The sequence below is a fragment of the Puccinia triticina genome, chromosome 17A (assembly GCF_026914185.1).
Source record: "Puccinia triticina chromosome 17A, complete sequence".
NCBI classification, from domain to species: Eukaryota; Fungi; Basidiomycota; class Pucciniomycetes; order Pucciniales; family Pucciniaceae; genus Puccinia; species Puccinia triticina.
Window position 1 is genome coordinate 4205862 of NC_070574.1, and position 20002 is coordinate 4225863.

Sequence of the window (20002 nt, forward strand, 5' to 3'; positions counted from 1 at the left end):
GATCACCTTCAACCAACCAACTGCGACATAAATCTCTTATCTATAACCCAATCGAGATGAAAGCTTACATTTATGACGAGGTAATTCACTCACACTTCCCATTCAACTGGAGCATTGCACTCAAAATAAAGCGTCCAGGACAAATGCTGATCGAGTGTTTCCACGTTCCCGTCGTTCTCCGCTCATATATTGGTATATCCCACGGAGCCCTCAGGAATCAAAACTTCCGCCTCAAGACGAGCATGATTCAAACGAGCCCGTTTCTCTAAAGGATTTGAAATCCCTGGGTGTGCTGTATTGGTCGATTGACTCGATCGATCAAGTGAATTCAATCGCTATTCAACGGGATTATAAAAACCGTGACCAAATTATATGCAGTCCTCAAGCGATGGTATGATTATTCCTTATATTTTTCAGCCCTTCGCTAACTAAAAATCAAGATTCGAATGCGCCCTTGATATCCAAATACTATTTTCTCTTTTTTTTTTATTATCCATTTAGGGAGACATCTATCAACAGAAACTGGACACATTCTTTGAGGAGCATCTTCATGAAGGTCAGGGAAAACGCGGATTTGGTTCTTACTCCCTCAACGGATACGTACGCTGAAAGTAGGTATTTACCATTAAACTCCCTGATCTCGCGTTCCATTCATACACTTCAACAGATGAAGAAATCAGATGGGTAGTTGAGGGTAGTGGCTATTTTGATGTCAGAGGTGCGTGTTCCTAAGCTCTAGTTTCTGCAGTCTCCTCTATGTATCTGATGTCACTGCGTCGTTTAAACGTACTATTAGACCGATCTGACCAGCGTTGGGTTCGAATCAAAGTCGAAAAGGGCGATCTTCTAGTCCTTCCTCCCGGTGTGTACTGATTTACGAGCACCCATAATTTTCTGATTGATTTTCCTTGCTTGTCTGCCTGTCCACATTATTCGTTCTTTCTATTCATTTTCTCAATCCAGAGTACCAACCTACATCTCTTGTGAGACTGAGAATCCACGTACTTATTTGGACCGAAAAAAATAGGGATCTTTCATCGTTTCACAGTGGACAAGGATAATTACATCAAAGCGATGAGATTATTTAAAGTAAGGCCATCTATTCCACATCAGATTAAATTTTCAGACTCCCTCCCGATTCCGATATTAAAGCTTTTGCCTGCCTCACTTTATTAAAGGAGGAACCTAAATGGGTGGCACTTAATCGGTCTTCCGAGAGCGAAAACAACCCATATCGAAAGGTTGGTGTTTATGAATCACCCAAAACATTTATCCTGCTGACATCTGATTCTACTCATCAGGCCTATGTCGAGCAAATTGGAAAGGCTATGCCCACCAGCGCCTCTTGAATAATTAAGGAGTATCTTTGGAACGGCGATTCTGTGAAGCAATACCTACGCGCTTGAAAAAGCCTCGAAGATCGGTCCTTGGAAGCAACTCCTCAATGTATTTGTATTTTCTGTTCAAACGGTTGATCAATTGTCGTGAAATTTATACCTGCAAAAAATGTTATCTATTGGGTGTACTACAACTATTGCCTATTTGCGCCACAAGTAGATAAATTTTCACTTCCCCAAGTATAGTATAGCCTTCTGTGTGATAAGGTAGATTATTTTTTTCTTGTGAGACAGATGAAGAAGGGAAATATAAGCTTGATTCAGGTGCAGAAGTACACACAATGCTGGGCCAGCTATGTAACCAAGAGGATTCACATTTGTTGGGTTGAGGCAACGAACATTAGCGCTAGCGTAGCGTAGTGTTACCTTTTTTAAGCTACGCTATGGCGGCGATTAGCGCTAGCGTAGCGTAGTGTTACCTTTTTTAAGCTACGCTATGGCGGCGCTAGTGTTAGCGGCCGGATTTGCCTGCTAACACTACTAAGATAGAAAAAAGTGCTTGTGTAGGGTTAGCGGTTGCTTTTTTACGGCCGCTAACACTACAATTTTTTCTGGATAGCGTTAGTGTGGCGGTGTTAGCTTAGAAAAAAGCCACACTAACTTTTAATGTAGATTTTATGTTTGCTACACCCGGGGAGTCCATCCACGGGGAAATCACGCGGATTCCACGAGGACTCCACGCGGTAGCCGCGCGCGAGGTCGGACCAGCGGCTGGAGGTCCAGGGAATCACGGGGTCACCACCGGGAGGATCACCCGTGGATTCCACGGCAGCTTTCGGCTCCGCGTGGAATCCCCGTGGATTCCCTGTGATCACGACATGAAGGTCGGGCCCACGGGTGGATCACGGCTCCTTCAACCGGGGGCTCCCCGAGGAATCACCGTGATACCCACGCGCGGGTACACCACGTGCCTCAGCTTTCCGTGGGGACCACCAAAGGTGGTCCGCGGAGCGGATCAAAAACGCGGGTAATATTGCAGAATGTGGTACCACCAGGGTACCACACGCTGCATTGCATATCATCGTAAAAACATAAAAAAAAGGGATTGATAGATAAAAAAAAAAACAAATCACAAAGAGAAGCAAGAAATAAAAGAAAAGTGAGAGAAATGAGATGTGGCGGCGGGTCCCTTTCTTCTTCATCCCTTGCGAACACTCAATCAATGAACCAAATCTGAACTTCACATCTGTTATCTCAACCCTCATTGCGGCTTGCTTGCATACCAGCTTCACTGAAACCTTGTTTTCCAGAAAAAAAAAACAGCATCAGCTGCCTGGACCTCTCACTCTTAAAATGAGTTGCTTACTTCGCGGGTTTCGAGGGGGAGAAGTTCAAGGTTGTTGACGGGATCTATTTCGAGGTTCGATAAAGGATCAGAGGAGGGGTTGGCCACCTGGATCTGGATCTGGGTGACATTGATTGAAGTTTGGAGCGGGTTTCGGACTCACAAGTCGAGATAGAAAGGCTCTTGGAGACAAATCAATATCATTTTCCACCCAACCAGGAGGGAATCATTCTTCTTGCGGGGACGGACATACCATTGACGGCCGCCGTGCTGGGCTCGTTGGGTGTGTTGGTCAAGCCAGGGGTGCCCGGGCAGCGGGCACCGAGCTCTTCCCACACGGCTGGATTGATGTCTGGATACGCCCGAAGATGGTTCTGGTGGGGCACACAGATCTTGCAGCGCTCGACGTCGAACAGGGAGATATCCTCGATCCTTGGGAGTTCCAGGGACGGATTGGCCTTGATAGCCCTCTACAGATTGAGGATTGTGAGATGAGATGGTCTTGCAGTAGGAGGAAGACGGGTCTTACTGGATACAGCGCTCTGAATTTGGTGAGATAGAGCTCATCATCGTCCGCATCTCCAGCGCCCGAGAGGATCCTTTGCCGCAGCACGTTCCAGTAGCGGACAAGCGCCGCGGGCCAATCGGCGTCGAGCTCAGCCATGCGAGTCATCTTGTGGACGACGTAGTCTTCAATCCGCGCCCAGCCGACGAACTGGGGTGCCTGTTGGAGGCAGACCTTTGAGAGCCAGTTCTGCTCGGCAGACGCGTAGCGATGGGCGGCCAGGATGGTGTATAGCGCCGCCTGGCGGGGCGGGACAATCCGGGCTACTTGCTCGTAAATCAGGCCCGAGGTGAGGTCGTCGTACTGTCCCTTTGACCAGAGGAAGATTGTCAGCTCACTTGGGGGGGGGGGGGGGGGGGGGGGGGTTGTTAGTGCAACGAGTAGTACGACCAGGCTTGGTCGTTGAACGCGTCCTTGCGCAGATAGTCGTACATCTGGCTGGCAAACTTGTCGTCGCCTAGCATGAATGAGAAGTCTGCCAGACGGCGGGTTTGGGCTTCTTGGCTTTGGTGGGGATACCTAGTAAGAGAGGATGATGATGAGCAAGGGGTATTTGAGGGCAAGAGGGATGAGACGGACGAGCAGGTGGTGGTGTTGTAGCGGTGCTTGGGGGTGGATGAGGAGCTGGTTGCGGAGCCGGGCGCCTTGGAGAAGTATTTGTAGCCGGCGCTGAACAGCCGGCCGGTGATTCCCTTCCTGTTAGCGGCCAACTGGAAAGCCAGGATGTGAGTTTTTGGTTTTTTTAAGGGGGAGGGATGTGAATGCTCACCTTGAGCATTGCCCGGCTAGGATGAAATGCATTGAAGCAAGCCACCCGGCTGTGCCCACCTCCGGGGGCCGTGAGGAAGTGGGACTGAAGGGTCAGAGGGCGGGGTGGCGAGGCCGGGGATAAATTCGTCGCTTCCCTTGGGAGCCGTTGATTGTCTTCAAGACGCACACAACCCAGCCGATATCACTGAAATAACCCAACACTGGCAATGCAAGGGCATCCGTGGGTTCCTCGTCGTTGAGAACGACAAGGAACTCACGGGGACAGTTTCCACCGGGATCCCAGGGGCAGTCGCGGAATCCTTGTCATTTTCTCCATTGCAATGTCGTGGAAATCCCAGGCGGGTGGAAACAACGGGAAAGCCCGTCGTCTCCACGCATTTTTCACGGGAGGGTGGATACAACGGGGGGAGCAGTGAAATCCACGTGGATTTCACAGAGCCGGTGATCCCGTCGTCTCCACAAACGCGCGGGCCAGGAAGCACCCCCGCCGTGTAGTGCTGCCTGAGGAAAAAACTGGGCAGAACCAGCCCAATTTTGTCCCCGCGCAACTACATGGATGAAACTGGGCAGAAACAACACCCCAGTTTTTCCTGCAGTCACGCAAATACAGGAAAAAAACTAGCATGTTGTTTCTGCCCAGTTTCTCCCGCCCTAGCGCAGCAGGAATTTATTGCGCTGCGCTACGCTACTGGGGGAGCAATAATCCGTTAGCGCTTATGCTAACCATTAGTGTAGCAGATTTTTTTCTGCACTAGCGCTAAAAAAAGTATTACTGCAGAAAAAAAACTATGCTACAGCTTGGTGTTAGTGGCATAAAATCCGGCCAACACTACAGGAAAACAGGGCTCCTGTTAGCACCTCTACACTAATGCTAAGTGAACCTGTAGCCTAGCGGCTCAGTGTTGGTTAAGTTGACTCTTGGTTCAACAACCCTCAAGGTTGGTTGGATTCTTGATGAAAAGGATCAAGAAGAAGCAAGGATGATGGTGGTCAGGTTTTTGAGTGTCTGTAATAAGCTGAGGAATCCAAAACAAGGGAGGAATTACCTCCTTAAATAACACTTTGGCTCCCCTAGGAAGATTCTTCTTGGTTGGTAGTGGCGGTAAAGGTATCAGCCGGAAGAGTCCTTTTGGAAATATGTCATACTCTAAGTCTATCCAATCTTGGGAGTGGGACTGTTATAGTTACGTGGTGAACGTTTTCACAAGGAAATGTCACTTACCTGTTCTTTGTTATTTTTCAACTATATGACACATGTCACTGTGTTGTTCCTAGTACTAAAGTGTGGTAATGGTCATTTTTATCATGTAATAATGTCTCTATAAATGGCGCAGGAGGGGTTATTTCAGGGGTTTCTGGGGGTTCTGCTGGGCGTGGATGGTATTGTTAGCTCTCAATGGGTAATAATGTCTCTATAATAATTAATTTTATGTTTTTATAGGATGTCACAATGGCTTGTGATATGTAGCTAGCTGACAACAAGAAACCCATTATTTCAGAGGAATCACATTTGAGAATGGAAATTTTGCTTTTCTATCCTTCAACATCAGTAAACAGGAGAAATTGATGAGTTGGACTTGGCTGAAATACCATTTCATCATATTTTTTACTACAGTTGCTCCTAGAAAACAAGAGAATTCTACACAGCATTGTGTTGACTCCCAAATCAATTCTAATTGAATTTTGACTCAATTCTCCATCCACTTTACAATTCATTTAGGGATGATTCACTAATCCACATCAAGCCCACATCCAATCATAACTCACATAAAATTTAGCTCCGGCACTCCCTGGGGAGTGGGAACATATCTCCCCTGGTGCTCAATCAGTTACACAAACCACATTTACAACCCTTAGTTTACACACATGGTTACATACATAGATATATACATAGTTACACACATAACACACTACATACAGCTACATCATTACTTGCATACATACAGTGTATACATGCAGGCACTGCATGCATGGCTGCATGTGCTGCTGTATGAGCTAGTGGAATTTTGTTGCATAGCAACAGCAGGTGACCTGGTTACAGCATGACTACACTTACATACAGTCCTGACCAATCACCATCTCTGAATCAGCCTACAGAACCCATCCCATAAGTGCATGTATAGGCCTGACCAATCACATTCACACATTCAGTATATTTACTAGCCAAAACCCCTCATTTATCTAGCTAAAATACCTCACTGCAAGGGTGAAAGCGCTGCGCTTCAAAAAGCGCAGCGCAGCGTGAAGCGCAGCGGTTTTGGTGGCCGCTGCGCTGCGCTGAAAGTAGCGGCCCCGCCCACTGCGCTACCGCTTTTTGGGTCTGCCAAGAAGCGGGGACCCGCTACTTTCAGCGGTAGCGCAGCGGAACCATCACTGCACTACCGCTTTTTGACCTGGCCGCGTAGCGCTCCCCCGCTGCCAGCCAAAAAAGCGCAGCTGTTTTGGTGGCCGCTGCGCGGCGTTGAAAGGAGCGGCCCCGTCCGCTGCGCTACCGCTTTTTGGGTCGGGAAAAAAGCGGGCCCCCGCTATTTTCAGCGGTAGCGCAGCGGGACTGGCGCTGCGCTACCGCTTTTTGGGCTGACCGCGCAGCGGTTCCCCGCTGCGCTGCGCTAAAAGACCACTTTTTTGTAGCGCAGCGCAGCGTTTCAGCCTTGCTCACTGTTGTCTATAAAAGGAGGCTCTCCTCCCCTGTTGTAACTGTTCCCCCATCAGACTGCCTGCACAGCACTCAGTTTCCCCTATCACAAGTACACAACTGCTCACTCCACAATATATCAGTCACTCTATATTTTGGTTTTACACAAATTAAAACAGTTACACACAAAATAAAAACTCTACTCAAAACTTACATATACATAACACAACTCTCTGTGGGGTAAGTCCAGACTCCTCACTCATTACACATTTTTAGCAAGCTCAGTGGACCCACTTCATAGCAACAGTTATAACACTCCACTATCACTACATTAAGCTTGCCAGTCTGAGATTGGTGGGCTTTTTTTAGTGTCTAGTGACACAGGAAAGGCAGTGGTTTGCTCATGCATCCCTTTCTGCACTCAGCAAAAGGTTCTCATGAACACTTTTGAGCTTTACACTGCAATGAGCCTGATCTTTAGTGTAATAATCCGCGTGTGGTAAATCTCTGCACTCTGCAAGCACAAATTCCGCTATATAAGGGTAACATAAAACTCTTCTGCACATTGAGCGGGGTACACATCCCACCCGATGACCGGCCATTGAGTGGGATGCGCACTCAACCCAATGACTGGACATTGAGTGGGGGTTTAGGCCGGTCATCAAGCGGAGTACACACCCCGCTCAGTGGCCGGCCATTGTGATCACCCCACTTGATTTCCGGTCACCGTGTGGGATGTGGGGGTGTGTACTCCGCTTGATGGCCGGTCATTGAGGGTGTGTACCCCACTTGATGACCGTTCATTGAGCGGGGTGTGTGCTCAGTGACTGGTCATCAAGTGTGGTGTGTACTCAGTGACTGGTCAATGGTCATCAAGTGTGCATCCCACTCGATGGCTGGTCATTGAGTGCACCGGCCATTGAGTGAGATGTGTATCCCGCTTGATGTCCGGTCATCAAGCGGGGTGTGTACCACTACAAACATTTATTATTTTGCCCAAAAAACAAATAAAATTCAACATGAAAAATAATAAAACCAAAATTTCACTCAGGGGAACAAACTGAGCATGCTGAGCCAAAAAAATAAAATGTTTCAAAATGAGCAAAAATCATTGGAAAATGTTTTGGGATGGTTTTTTTTCACAGGCCTGGCAGGCCTGGAGCAAGCTTGAGCAGGCTTGAGCGGACCTTGAGCGGGCCTGAGACGGGCCTGCCCCAAATGCACATTGGGTCAGTATTGAAGGATTTTTGCCTTTCCCTGGGAGCTGCTGGGGCTTTTGATGGGCCCAAAATCTCAACATGGGATTTTGGTAGTCTAGAAGTATCAACCAGGGCCACTGAATAGCCCATGGGCCTTTGAATTCCCAGAAAGCTCACCATGAGCCCGCACATAGCTAATGGGCTCCAAAGCCCATGGGGAGCTTTTTGGACCACAAAAAGCCCATGAGGATGTCTGTTGGCCCATGGAGATCTTTATGGGCCACCAAGAGCTAGAGATGGCCCTTGTCAACCCGGGTACCCGCCAGCTTTTTTGCCAAAAGTTTGACACCTGCACCCGCACCCGCACCGCCTGGGGCAGTCAGAGCGGGTACCTGCCCCTCAAAATCAACCGGAAGGATTCCTTCCAGTCGAAGAGGTTACAAAGCCTCTTTGAACAGAGGGGTTCCTTCTGGTCAAAGGGGTTCTGTAGCCTCTTTGACTGGAAGGAATCCTTCCGGTTGAAGGGGTTACAGAACCTATTTGACTGGAAGGAATCCTTCTGGTTGAAGGGGTAATTACAGAATCTCTTTGACTGGAAGGAATCCTTCCGGTTGAAGGGGTTACAGAACCTCTTTGACTGGAAGGAATCCTTCCGCTTGAAGGGGTTACAGAACCTCTTTGACTGGAAGGAATCCTTCCGCTTGAAGAGGTTTTGTAACCTCTTTGACTGGAAGGTCTTCAAAGAGGTTACAAAAACTCTTTGACTGGAAAGGCCTTCCAGTCAAAGTGATTCTGTAACCCCTTTGACCAGAGGAATTCCCTTCCAGTCAAAGAGGTTTTGTAACCTCTTCAACTGGAAGGCCTTCCTTCCAGTCGAGTAGAAGAGGTTCTGTAACCCCTTTGACCAGAAGGATTCCTTCCAGTCAAAGAGGTGACAAAACCTCTTTGACCGGAAGGAAGGCCTTCCCAGTCCTTCTGGTCGCTGTGGCAGCTGCCACCTGCCCAAACAAGAGTAGGTACCCTCTAGAATACCCGGGTACCCGCTTGATTTCTCCCAGAAATCCAGCATCGGCACCTGAACACGCACACGCTGGTGGGTACCCACTGAGAATGGGCGGGTAACCGCCAGCGGATAGCAGGTACCCGTGATGGGTTTGTTGGGGCCATATCTCTCAAGAGCCCATTAGCTATGTGGGGGCCCATGGTGGGCTTTCTGGGAATTCAAAGGCCCATGGGCTATTCAGTGGCCCGGGTTGATACTTCTTGACCACCAAAAGCCCATGTTGAGAATGTGGGCCCATCAAAAGCCCCAGCAGCTCCCAGGGAAAGACAAAAATTCTTTAATACTGACCCAATGTGCATTTGGGGCAGGCCCGTCTCAGGCCTGCTCAAAGACCGCTCAAGCCCGCTCCAGGCCTGCCAGGCCCGTGAAAAAAAACCATCCCAAAACATTTTCCAATGATTTTTGCTCAGTTTGGGACATTTTATTTTTTTGGCTCAGCATGCTCAGTTTGTTCCCCTGAGTGAAATTTTGGTTTTATTTTTTTCATGTTGACTTCCATTTTTTTGGGGGGCAAAATAATAAATGTTTGTAGTGTATACTCTGCTTAATTCCCGGTCATCAAGCAGGGAGTGTTCCCCACTTGATGGCTGGCCATCGAGTTGGTTGATGGCTGGCCATCCACTGGAGTGCACAACTGTGGCTGACAATGGCGGGTACCTGTTTGGTACCAGGGTACCCGGTGATTTTCCAGTCCAAATTGCATACCCGGACCCGTACACGGCACCTGCAGACGGGTACTCAAAGGGCAGTGGTGGATACCCCGCCAACGGGTGCTGGGTACCCACTGGCCATCTCTAATCTGCTTCTGTTCCCACCCAAATCTGCACAATGACACTTTCCACTAGTCCACTATCTCTGCCCAACATCCACATGCTACACTCCTCTCCAATGCTTCACCTCCCACATCCTCTGTTTGGCCCCCAACATTCAGTCTCTCACCATTGCCTCCCCCCCAGCTCCACCTTCTGGTGGAACCCGCTTTGGCTTCCCGAGCTCACCTGCTGCCGCGCTGCTGCTATCCAGTCAAAACCGTTGATCCGCCGCAGTCCAGCTCTTGCCTTCTGCTCTGGTCTGACCTCCTGCAAATTTTCCCCCACGTGCTTTCCCCATGCATTTGGTCATGATTTCTGAAATCATCATCTGTGCTTATGTCACAAAATGCGTGATGAACTCAGCCTTGTGTGCATTCCTGCCTGCGCTATTTCCAAGTGGAAATTCCATAACACTTGCCCATATAAATCACCACACCATCAGGTGGGACTTACCTCTTAGCTCCCCAAACCTGTGTACCAAGAATGGATCATCAAGGTAGTTTGTTTATTTTTTCTACAGCACACCTATCACATATACATATAACTAAAGAAATAGCCTCTGGAGGCCAAACAAACCTTTAAAATTATCCGGCATGCAAGTCAACTTGTCAAGCCATTGTTGGTATGCATGTAACAGTGGTGTTGATGCTCTGCTTTTGTATAACATAACCACATCTTACTCCACATGAACAGAACCTTCAATTTCTCTGTCCCCAAGTCCATTTGTGCAGACTGAACGGATTTATTATTTCACACCCTGCGGAACCCCAAATTTGGGTGCTATTGCCTCATTTGCTCACATTTTATTAGCTCAATGTCATTGGAACATAATGCAGAAAAGTGTACAAATTTCTATATCTCACATGATTCCCTCTATTTCCCGGTGAAGAGCAAACTCTGGAAACTGAGTTGGTGATCACAGACCCTCTCTTTGCAATATCTTTATTTTGAGTGCTTTCAAAGGTTTTGTTTTGGACCAGAAGGAATGCCATGAAGTTACCCAAATTCTGTAGGTTGGACAGGCACAAGCAAGTTTTTGACCTAAGTAATTTTATTCCAAGTGAAGTTATGGAAGCAAGGAACTATAGAGGTTTTAAAATTCCTGCCATCTAAATTTGGAATCTAGCACTCACAAAAAGGGGCAATAGGGCCCAAGTCCCTCCTGCCAAGGGCTCTCAGAGGCTTGCTTTGCAATACAAACACCTGCACCAGCAATGGCTGTGGGTTAAGTTTGAAATATAATCCAGGTATAATGTTATGGTCAAGTCTATGGAGAGGAAGATGATATCTGGGGGTTCTGGATCCTAGTTGGTAAATTGTAGGCTGGCAGCTTGGATCTCCAACCTCTGGAACTAGAGATGGCCCCGCCGCACCCAGGTACCCATTTTGGTGCGGGTACCTGCGGCTGTTTTTAGCCCAAGTAGGACACCCACACCCACACCCGCACCCGCGGAGTGGGTTGGAGCAGGTACCTGCCCCTTAAAATTGACCGGAAGGATTCCTTCCAGTCGAAGAGGTTACAAAACCTCTTTGACCGGAGGGATTCCTTCTGGTCGGAAGGATTCCTTCCTCTTTGACTGGAAGGAATCCTTCCAGTCAAAGAGGTTCTGTAACCCCTTCAACTACAAAACCTCTTTGACCGGAAGGATTCCTTCAAGTCAAGAGGTTCTGCATCCAGTCAAAGAGGTTCTGTAGCTTCTTTGACTGGAAGGAATCCCTTCCATTTGAAGGGGTTACAGAACGTCCAGTCGAAGAGGTTCTGTAGCCCCTTTGACTGGACAGAATCCTTCCAGTCAAGAGGTTCTGTAACCCCTTTGACTGGAAGGGATTCCTGCTGGTTGAAGAGGTTACAGCGGCCGGAAGGGATTCCTTCTGGTCGAAGACATTACAGAACCTCTTTGACCGGAAGGAAGGCCTTCCCAGTCCTTCTGGTCGTCGACCTGCAATACTAACCTGGCACCAATGCGGGCGCCCAATCAGGCTTGATCAGGTTAACTTAGTTAGCCCTCCCCCCCCCCTCCCTGCAATTCCAGAGGCACTTAGTTCAGTAGACCCACTCTCCACCAGGTTTGATTGTTGCAGAAAAACACAACATAAAATATGAATGATGCTTCCATATATCCCAATAGTTCAATTCATGACATTTGAGTGGGATGAGACAGTTGATTGAATTAAGAAGCTAAAGAAGTGAAGTTTCTACTCGTTGTATTCTGATATGAACCCATTCAATTCTTTGAGATTGTTCCTGAGCGGGGGAAAAACACGCTGCTTGGAACTGTAGAGCTATAGAACAGGCATGTAAGCTTTCCAAACAAGAAACATCAATTAGTATACTACGAGCTGACCATTTGAAAAGATTGTTCTAATCCGGACAAAATTAAGATATATTCAACAGAGTGAAGAAATTGACTAACTTACAACAAAAGGAACCTGAAAAGAGTCAATGATCACTGTCATCACTAGTGGCCCGTTGTTTGACGCGCTTGTCCCCGACGACACTCCGATGACGATCTCTGGAAGCCTCTTTGTCACGATATTTAGAATCGGGGCGACAGTGATCAGTCGCTTGGCTTGGCCGTCTTGGAGAGCGACTGCGAGCCCTGGGGCCTCGTCTGGGACTGGGTGGTGGTGGAAATCTCGCAGGTCTAGGTGGAGATCTTTCTCGCTGGTCTGAATGCTTTCGTCTGGGGCTAGGCGGAGTTGGAGATCGATTCGACCTGACAGGAGATCTTGAGCGAGATCTTGAGCGTCTTTTATGCCGAGGCGCTCCACGCATTTCTCTGGGACTGGACTGAGTTCGGGATCTGTCTGATCTGTAAGGTGACCTGGAACGGCTTAGATCACGGTTCTCTGAGGCCAATCTTAGCCTGGGGCTTAGCGGAGCTCGTGATCCAACACCCTTTCGAAAGGGGGGAGACCTGGAACGACTGCGATCACGGTCCACCGAGGGAAATCTCCGTCTGGGGCTGGGTGGAGCGCGGGATCTAGCAAGGTCCCGTCTGGGTGGAGACCGGGAACGACTCCGATCACGATCCTGCGATGGAAATCTACGCCTAGGGCTCGGTGGGGCTCGGGATGTAGTAGCATTTCTAGGAGGAGACCGGGAACCAGCACGATCACGATCCGCTGAGGGAAATCTACGCCGAGGGCTAGGTGGAGCGCGGGATCCGTTAACGTTTCTAGGAGGAGACGTGGAACGACTATCGGAAGGGGATTTTTGCCTGGGTTTCACTGCAGTTCGAGATCCAACTGGTTTGGGAGATGGCGATCTGGGGCGGCGGTATTCAGCTGATGGAGATTTGACACCTCCCGAACTCGGTGGAGTCTGGGATCCATTTGCTTTGGGCGAGACGGACCTTGAACGATGGCGATGGCGATGACGAAGAGGCGGAGTGCCGGATTTTCTGGGTTTGGATCGGGGGATGTTGGTACGCTTGACTTTCTTGCGCGTATGTCTTCCAGAGTCACTTGAATCGGAACTTTTAGATGAATCCGAGCCAGAATCAGATGACGAGGATGACACACTCAAGGAGTTGGAGTCTGAGGATGCGTCTGAATCTGAGCTTGAGTCAGAGTCAGAATCTGAGTCCGAATCTGAGTCGGTGGATGATGACGAAGTGTCTGAGCTTGACGTGGATTTAGCTCTCCTAAGAGTAGGGATCACGTGATGTTTGGTTTTAGCTAAAGGGAGAACGAATGAAATAGATGGATAAACTGCAGGTTATTTACCTTTTGGATGGTTTGGATGCTGGAGGTTTCGAGATAGTTTCATGTCTCTTAAGTTCGTTGGTGGCCAAGATTTTCTCGGCGATTCCTTTCTTGGTTAAGAATTCTTCAGGGACTTCAACGGATGGTGTATCACGTTGAGGCTTTGGGTTGAGTAACTGTTGAGTACGTGATGGTCGGGCCTTGTAGGGTGCTTGAGCGGCGGGACACTGTAAGAACATAGACAGCCATAATTGTGAGCATCTCCAGCTCTCAGTGGAGATAAGCAATGAAGAGAACGGGGTAGAAGCTTACATTGTAGGTATAGTGGCTGAAGAAAAGGAAGGAACAGATAAGCTTGGGAGAGGTTCATCCGATGCAGGGAGATATTGATATCGAACACTTTTCAGCTTACCCAAATTTCTCACACTTCTGACAGCGAGTCGAGCTGGATGCTTTGCCTGAGCTTGTGCTACCACGCGTGTATTTGGCTTTGACCTGCGCGGGCCCTGGTTTTGATGACTGTTTTCTTCGTTCGTCCGCATCATTGAGCTTGGGCATCGACTTGATGTACTGAGTGTTTTGAGCGCAGTAAATGAAGTTAGTCCATGTCGATGGCGTTCGAGTTGGATCTCAAGGTGAACTCACATTGCCGAACATCTTTGAGAATGTTGCTGGGATCGGCGAGTGCCAGGTGGTGGTGGGTGGGACGCGGGAGGTGGGGGGTGGGAGTGGTGAGATCGAGAGCCCGTGGAGGACAAAACTCGAAATGGGGTTTAAACAGGTTTAAACCCCCACTTCGCATAAAATCCAGCTTACATAATCCTGCCGCCCTTTCCGCTCGACAGCCTCGGCCCGCCTGGAATCTGAAGCAAGAAGAGTCCTACCTTTGTCCTCAGTTGTCCAATTACTGTGCCAAGAGCTGTGTCTGATCAGTTCCACTGCTCAACCATGTGTCTGTATTCAATCCAGGACAACTTCTCTCATTTTGAGTGAACAATTCATTGGTGTCAAGTTTCCTATGGAGGAAGACTGGTTGATTTTTATATGAACACCAAACTACGTATTTACATATGTGAGGTGTGCATAGGTAGTTTTCTAATTAGTTTCTTTGGAAAAAAGTGAGACGTCACGAAGTATTCAACCGTTCAACACTACATTCATTGTCATTTAGATAGTCATCATCCAACTTCTGAAGGACAGGCTCAAGATGGGCTGAAGGGACCGGTTGTCATGATCAAAGATGGATAAAAAAAACACTACAGATCTTTTCTTTCCGTCAAAAAAGGAGCGACCCAAGCTAAATTTGCTGTTCAAGTCTTCCTCTCACAGATTTCCAAGCGAGTGACGGTAGCTGTAAGTTGGTCAATATTTTTTTCAAGTTTCTGACTATCATCACGATCTGCTTGAGGTTGAGAGGGGTCGACTGGCGAGGGAAGTTGACCGGCCGGGTTGCCGGAGTCTTGATTATTAGGTGGTGTAGAGTTGGCTAGAGAGGATGAAGACGGCATCAAGTCAAGAACATGGGACCTCGTCTCCGGAGGAACTTGACCCTCATCATCTTTTGGATCTAAGACTGTTTCCTCCCTCTGAGTCTCGCCCTGTTCTCCAATAGCCCCGACTTCCGATGCGTCTTCCCGACTTGTTTTGTTCAGACCTTCTACGTGGGGTTGGAGTTTGCGTCTTGGGTCATACAAGTCGAGTAATTCGTCCTATCACATAAATCAACAGTCCACAGCTCGAGATTAGCCACCAATGCTTCATCGCTTAGATCTTCAGGAGGGAGGGAATATGGGGGGGAAAGGAGGAGGGGTAAGTACCTTCCAACCGAGCAAGTCGGATAGCTCCTCGACCCCATCATCTGCGCTACCAAGCACCAAGACGTCTCGAATGAACTCCTTTCCACCCCTGTGGACGCCTTCGAAATCAAAGCCTCCATGATCAGCTCCACCTCCCCGTCGACCGATCTCGCCAACCGGCTCAAGATTAATCAGTAGCCGGGGACAGTTAATCGGCACAGTCGAGATCAGACTCGCAAATGGCTGCACTTGGAGTGAGGTTCCCATGACTATCAACAGATCCGCTTCCTCGAAGTCCGTAAGACTATCAAAAAACTTTTTCGGTAACTGTTCTCCAAAAAAGCTGCCGAGATTTGTATTCGAAAGGAAAGCAACATCTTCAGCCCAATTCTCCGACGGAGGCTTTACATCTAGTGCTGGGTTGATCGGGCGAAAACCTACACAATGTCGGGCTTGACCACTATTATTCACGAGAAAGAGAAAAGTCTAATCAGTACAAATGGTTTTCAAAATTGAAATAATTTCCAAGTTGGAGAAAAAGAGAAAGATTGACAAGCAGTGGGTTTTCCAAGACACCTCTTTCCAGGACACTTTACTACAAGAGGATCAGGCGAGTGGATCTGATCGAGTTGACTCATGAACTGATCATCGGACATTTCAGCGCGGCATTCTATGCAATGACTGCTAGCAAATGAGCCTGAGGAAGAAGAACCATCAAGATTAATAGGGACGATGGGAGCGACAAATGATGTCAGGATTTGGGAACTCATACCATGTGCCTCGACGATCAAATGATCAGAAAGACCAGCCAAGCGTTCCAGAGTATCGATATTCTGAGTAAAGCATTTCTTCAATTTGTTTTTGATCTCCAACAATCTAAAGAATTGGTGCGTTTTGGTCGGTATATAGTTCTTCGGGTTTAACTCTTTGGCCAACGTATAGAACGGTGCTGGGTTTTGTTTGAAGTCTTTTTTTTCGGTTCCGAGGTCGATCAAGTTGGAAATAAGATACTGAAGTCAGGAATATTAATCTTAGAGGGATGAGGGGGGAAAGTGTTTACAGTCGATGTCAAAGATAGCTTCAGGGTAAGGCAGGTCGTATTTTTCCAACTAAATATGTAGAGGATGATGGTGTGCCGATTTTTAGATGATTTTAGTTTATAATGCAAAGAGATCGTCGTGAACAAGCCACGTAAGGTCTTTAGCAAAGGATGATCGAGCCGGATGAGCAGGGTCATAATTATAAATAGATTGGAGCCCAAAAAGCAAAAGCAAAAGCAGCAGGGTAAGTGGGCGTACATTAGCATAAATTCCGGTCTCGGGTGAGCGGAAATCGGGTATTCCAGCGCTCGTCGATATTCCTGCACCAGCCTGATCACCATTAAAGGGGGGGGGGGGGGGGGGGTATGAATAACGCAACCAGGCACGTCGGGTTGAGGATTGCACAGGAAAAGAATGTGCTGACCATGACGATAATATTCTCAACTTGACCGGTGTTGATGAGCGTTGCGACATCCTTAAGATTGGCCAGCCGCTTCCCATCGAGCCCATTGAACACTTTTCGTCTGTTTTTGGGGTCTTGCCATTTAGATCGCATCGTTAATCTCTTGATGCTGGAAGGATAAACTTGGCTGGCAAGCTTGGTTGACGGCATCAGGATGGGCCGGGTCGGGCCGGGTACCAGCACAAGGGGCCCGCTGGCTAACAACATCGGTTTGAATTGTTGGACCCGCCAATTTCATGGAGTTTTATCTCAAATTATTCCGTTCAACTATGTATCTTAACACATCTCGTATTTTTTCTGCCTAGGGAAGATGGTACTGGACTTCCCTTCAGTTTAGAATACTTGCTAAATGCTATTTTCTATTTCTATTTTCTGAAAAATTGAAAATAGCCTGCTTTCTAAGGGCCTGTACCACATGGGCTTCAAATTTGAAAAACGGCTAGAACCTAGCTTTCTGGTCCTGTACACAAAAATTGAGAACTAGGGGAGGGTTCAATTGTTAAAATTCTTCACATTTGGGATCAAGAATACCATTTGGTGATGGTAAGTTCTAATAAATTTTGAGAGAAGTAGATTTGGCAATTTTCAATTTTCATCTCCTACGGTACAGGCCCTAAATTAGCGTCAAGTCCTCCACTACATAGAATGGGCAGGATTGGACCATTCGGGGAAAAAAATCTACACGGTGAAAGCATTTCAGATCCCTCCGGCGGTTAGAGTTCTCTTGCTCCACGAACCATGTGGATCAATCATTTTCAAGGGGATTTCCCAGTCCTGTTCATTTTATGCGCTATTGGATTCCTTCCCAGGACAATATGCATCAATCCAGCTCCCCTTTTTCGACACCAGGGAATGTTTTTATGCTTGATATTACAGAACGATGGTCAAACTTTGATACAAAAGTTATTCCTGGATGGACCAGATCTGATTTCAACTTTAGGAAACCTCAGAGAAGAAGCAGATTTTGAATGGTTTGGGCTCGTGAAATCTGGTTGAGTTTCATCGACCGTGTTCGACTGATGGTCCTCTTTTTCGAGAAACCAGTATGTGAGCTTGGATGAGTTATGTTGTTTGAGCACCTTGAATCCTAAATAGTTCAGGATCATCCGGAATCGCTTGAAGTCCAAGTATCGAGAGTTATTCAAACACGCTAACGGTAAAACGATAAACAGGTTTCCAGCAGGTTTGAGGAATCTTCGAGCTCTCTTGATCATCTCTCCTGTATGCCAAGCAGATAAATCGTGGGCAAAAAATGGTCTTTCAGCAGGTAGCTAAACTTTTATAATGTGAGGGATGATAGCACAAACCTCTCATCTTCAAGTCGCCGATGAAATTCAAGACTAAACTTAAACAGACCACATCGAATTTCTGCAGCTCAGATTTAGGCAGAGGGAATTTGAAGAAATCGTATCTTGCGACGAGCGATTCATCGATAGGATTGATATCTATCGAAGTGGTCGAGATCCAGTCAGTGTATTTCGCATACGATTTTCCGTCGATCGCTCCAACGTCTAACAAGCTGATTTTCTTTTATTTTGGAGGGAAAAGAGATAAGAGGACGATTATTGAATAAATGAATCAAATCAAGAGGGGCGATAAACTGACGTTGATCGTAGCTGGTGGACCGGATGGACGGAGGTCCAAGTCGATCAACGTTTGAGCACACCATTTTCCAGTCTCTCCACCTTTCTCCACAGCGCCACCGATCTTAGAGGCCGTCTGGTAGGCTTCTAGACCGCCAAGTTTTTTCTGTGCAAGAATCAACTTATGACGGGTGAGTGGATCTAGATTGGCTTGCGATAGTTGTTTCTCGATCCGATGAAACTCTGAGATCAGTTTCGATGGGTCGTTTTTGATCTTCTTGGAGTGTTTCCGGATCAACTGTTCTAGTTTCTGCTTGTTTTCTTGCTGATCGACATCTTCTTGTTCTACTTCTGTTTCTGGATGATTAATTTTTTGACGTGATGGTTTAACTTTATTTTTGATCACGGTAGAAGTTATTTCGATCTTATCTGGATCCAACCTTTTTCGTTTGAGATCCGTCTCAGCCGGTATCTCTTCCAGTGATGTGGATTGTGATGATAATGATGATGATGATACTTCGGGGGTAGGGTCGATTGAAGGTCGGTCGAGTGTTTCAGTCTGGGAGCTGGTAGACTGTGAGTTGGGATTAGGCTCTGATGTGCTTCTGGAGAGATGCAGACTGACCGGCGAAATCAGTTTGTTTCGATGTCGAAGTAGATCAGAGCTTGAAGAAATACTGACGGAGTGATAGCTAGTTGTTTGGTTTGCTTGGTTCGAGTGAGTTTCGATAGGATTGCTGCCTGGAGACTGTTCCGGGTTGACTTTGACTTGGCTCCAGGTCGGCGGTTGGCTTGAACCATCTTCAAAACCTGTGTGGATTTTTTTTCCTATTTTCCGATTGTGAAAGTTGCGAACCCAGCCGCCCAGCTTCCCAAGGGTCATTTTATAAGCCCCCCCTTGTGCCATCTCAAGCCCCCCTTGGCTATTCCACTTCCGATGCAGCACCCGCCGCCACCACCAACCGCCATCAGCAGAGCCAAGACGAAAACAAAATGACTGGAAAAGACTCATCAAGGACCAAGCCGAATGACGACAAACAGCCACTCTTCAACATCTCACACATCCTCCTTGGCCTAACAATCGGGATCTGTCTAGTTGAGTCTTCTCAATAAACCCAACACACCCAGGAGTCAGCTCAGCTGATCCATGTTCTCTCTAGGCTGTTAGCATCAACCAACTCTCGTTGTCAGACTTTGGGCGATGGGCAAGCTATCTGATCAAGCCATCCTCATCGGCTGTCCTAGAATCATCGGATGACCATTTAAGCTGGTTGAGTTGGCACAAAGTTCAGCTCAATAACCCACTCTCCAAGCACGACCATCACCCCAGGTAAAAACTCTCAGTTCAATCACACACACATACATCTATTGACCACTGAACTTCGCCTGATCCTATGTAAAATACAGTGAATATCACCACTCAGAAGACCATCCCAACCATCAACCTCCAACCCTCAAGGAAGAGATCAAGAAGATCATAAATTCAAACAGACTCAAACTCAATAACTTTAACATCATTCACTCCGATGACGAACTATAGATCTCTCCTCTTAATCTCACAATTAGCCCAGTAATTTAAAAGTAATACGAGATAAGAAAAAGTAACGGCAAATGTTTCCGTATTCACTGTACTTGTAGATGTTCTATCTCCTTCTTGTATGAAACCCAATACACAATCATAACAG

At 47.4% G+C, this 20002-nt stretch overlaps 6 protein-coding genes across 6 annotated transcripts; 2 read left to right on the forward strand and 4 right to left on the reverse strand.

The window, feature by feature from the left end:
- Positions 1 to 56: 56 nt before the first annotated feature.
- On the forward strand, positions 57 to 1349 carry PtA15_17A409 (uncharacterized protein; the record flags this gene model as incomplete). The annotated part of the gene is made up of 7 exons (XM_053164523.1): positions 57 to 80; positions 215 to 391; positions 502 to 556; positions 668 to 718; positions 797 to 862; positions 1028 to 1089; positions 1179 to 1349. 7 exons carry the CDS (start codon positions 57 to 59, stop codon positions 1347 to 1349), a joined length of 606 nt encoding a protein of 201 aa, XP_053028482.1.
- A 1276-nt stretch (positions 1350 to 2625) lies between these two features.
- PtA15_17A410 (uncharacterized protein) lies at positions 2626 to 4025 on the reverse strand (the record flags this gene model as incomplete). Its single annotated transcript, XM_053164525.1, has 6 exons — positions 2626 to 2628; positions 2704 to 2840; positions 2936 to 3152; positions 3212 to 3556; positions 3643 to 3957; positions 4017 to 4025. The coding sequence occupies 6 exons, from the start codon at positions 4023 to 4025 to the stop codon at positions 2626 to 2628; spliced, it is 1026 nt and encodes a 341-aa protein (XP_053028483.1).
- A 7898-nt stretch (positions 4026 to 11923) lies between these two features.
- On the reverse strand, positions 11924 to 14092 carry PtA15_17A411 (uncharacterized protein; the record flags this gene model as incomplete). The annotated part of the gene is made up of 9 exons (XM_053164526.1): positions 11924 to 12002; positions 12073 to 12089; positions 12158 to 12540; positions 12646 to 12876; positions 12929 to 13206; positions 13457 to 13662; positions 13748 to 13763; positions 13848 to 14005; positions 14081 to 14092. The coding sequence occupies 9 exons, from the start codon at positions 14090 to 14092 to the stop codon at positions 11924 to 11926; spliced, it is 1380 nt and encodes a 459-aa protein (XP_053028484.1).
- Positions 14093 to 14745: 653 nt separating this feature from the next.
- Positions 14746 to 16941, reverse strand: PtA15_17A412 (uncharacterized protein; the record flags this gene model as incomplete). The annotated part of the gene is made up of 8 exons (XM_053164527.1): positions 14746 to 15144; positions 15253 to 15574; positions 15673 to 15691; positions 15785 to 15928; positions 16004 to 16198; positions 16292 to 16340; positions 16530 to 16601; positions 16696 to 16941. The coding sequence occupies 8 exons, from the start codon at positions 16939 to 16941 to the stop codon at positions 14746 to 14748; spliced, it is 1446 nt and encodes a 481-aa protein (XP_053028485.1).
- Positions 16942 to 17618: 677 nt separating this feature from the next.
- Positions 17619 to 19118, reverse strand: PtA15_17A413 (uncharacterized protein; the record flags this gene model as incomplete). The annotated part of the gene is made up of 4 exons (XM_053164528.1): positions 17619 to 17953; positions 18042 to 18261; positions 18340 to 18922; positions 19000 to 19118. 4 exons carry the CDS (start codon positions 19116 to 19118, stop codon positions 17619 to 17621), a joined length of 1257 nt encoding a protein of 418 aa, XP_053028486.1.
- A 192-nt stretch (positions 19119 to 19310) lies between these two features.
- On the forward strand, positions 19311 to 19857 carry PtA15_17A414 (uncharacterized protein; the record flags this gene model as incomplete). The annotated part of the gene is made up of 3 exons (XM_053164529.1): positions 19311 to 19412; positions 19478 to 19647; positions 19725 to 19857. 3 exons carry the CDS (start codon positions 19311 to 19313, stop codon positions 19855 to 19857), a joined length of 405 nt encoding a protein of 134 aa, XP_053028487.1.
- Between the last annotated feature and the right edge of the window lie 145 nt (positions 19858 to 20002).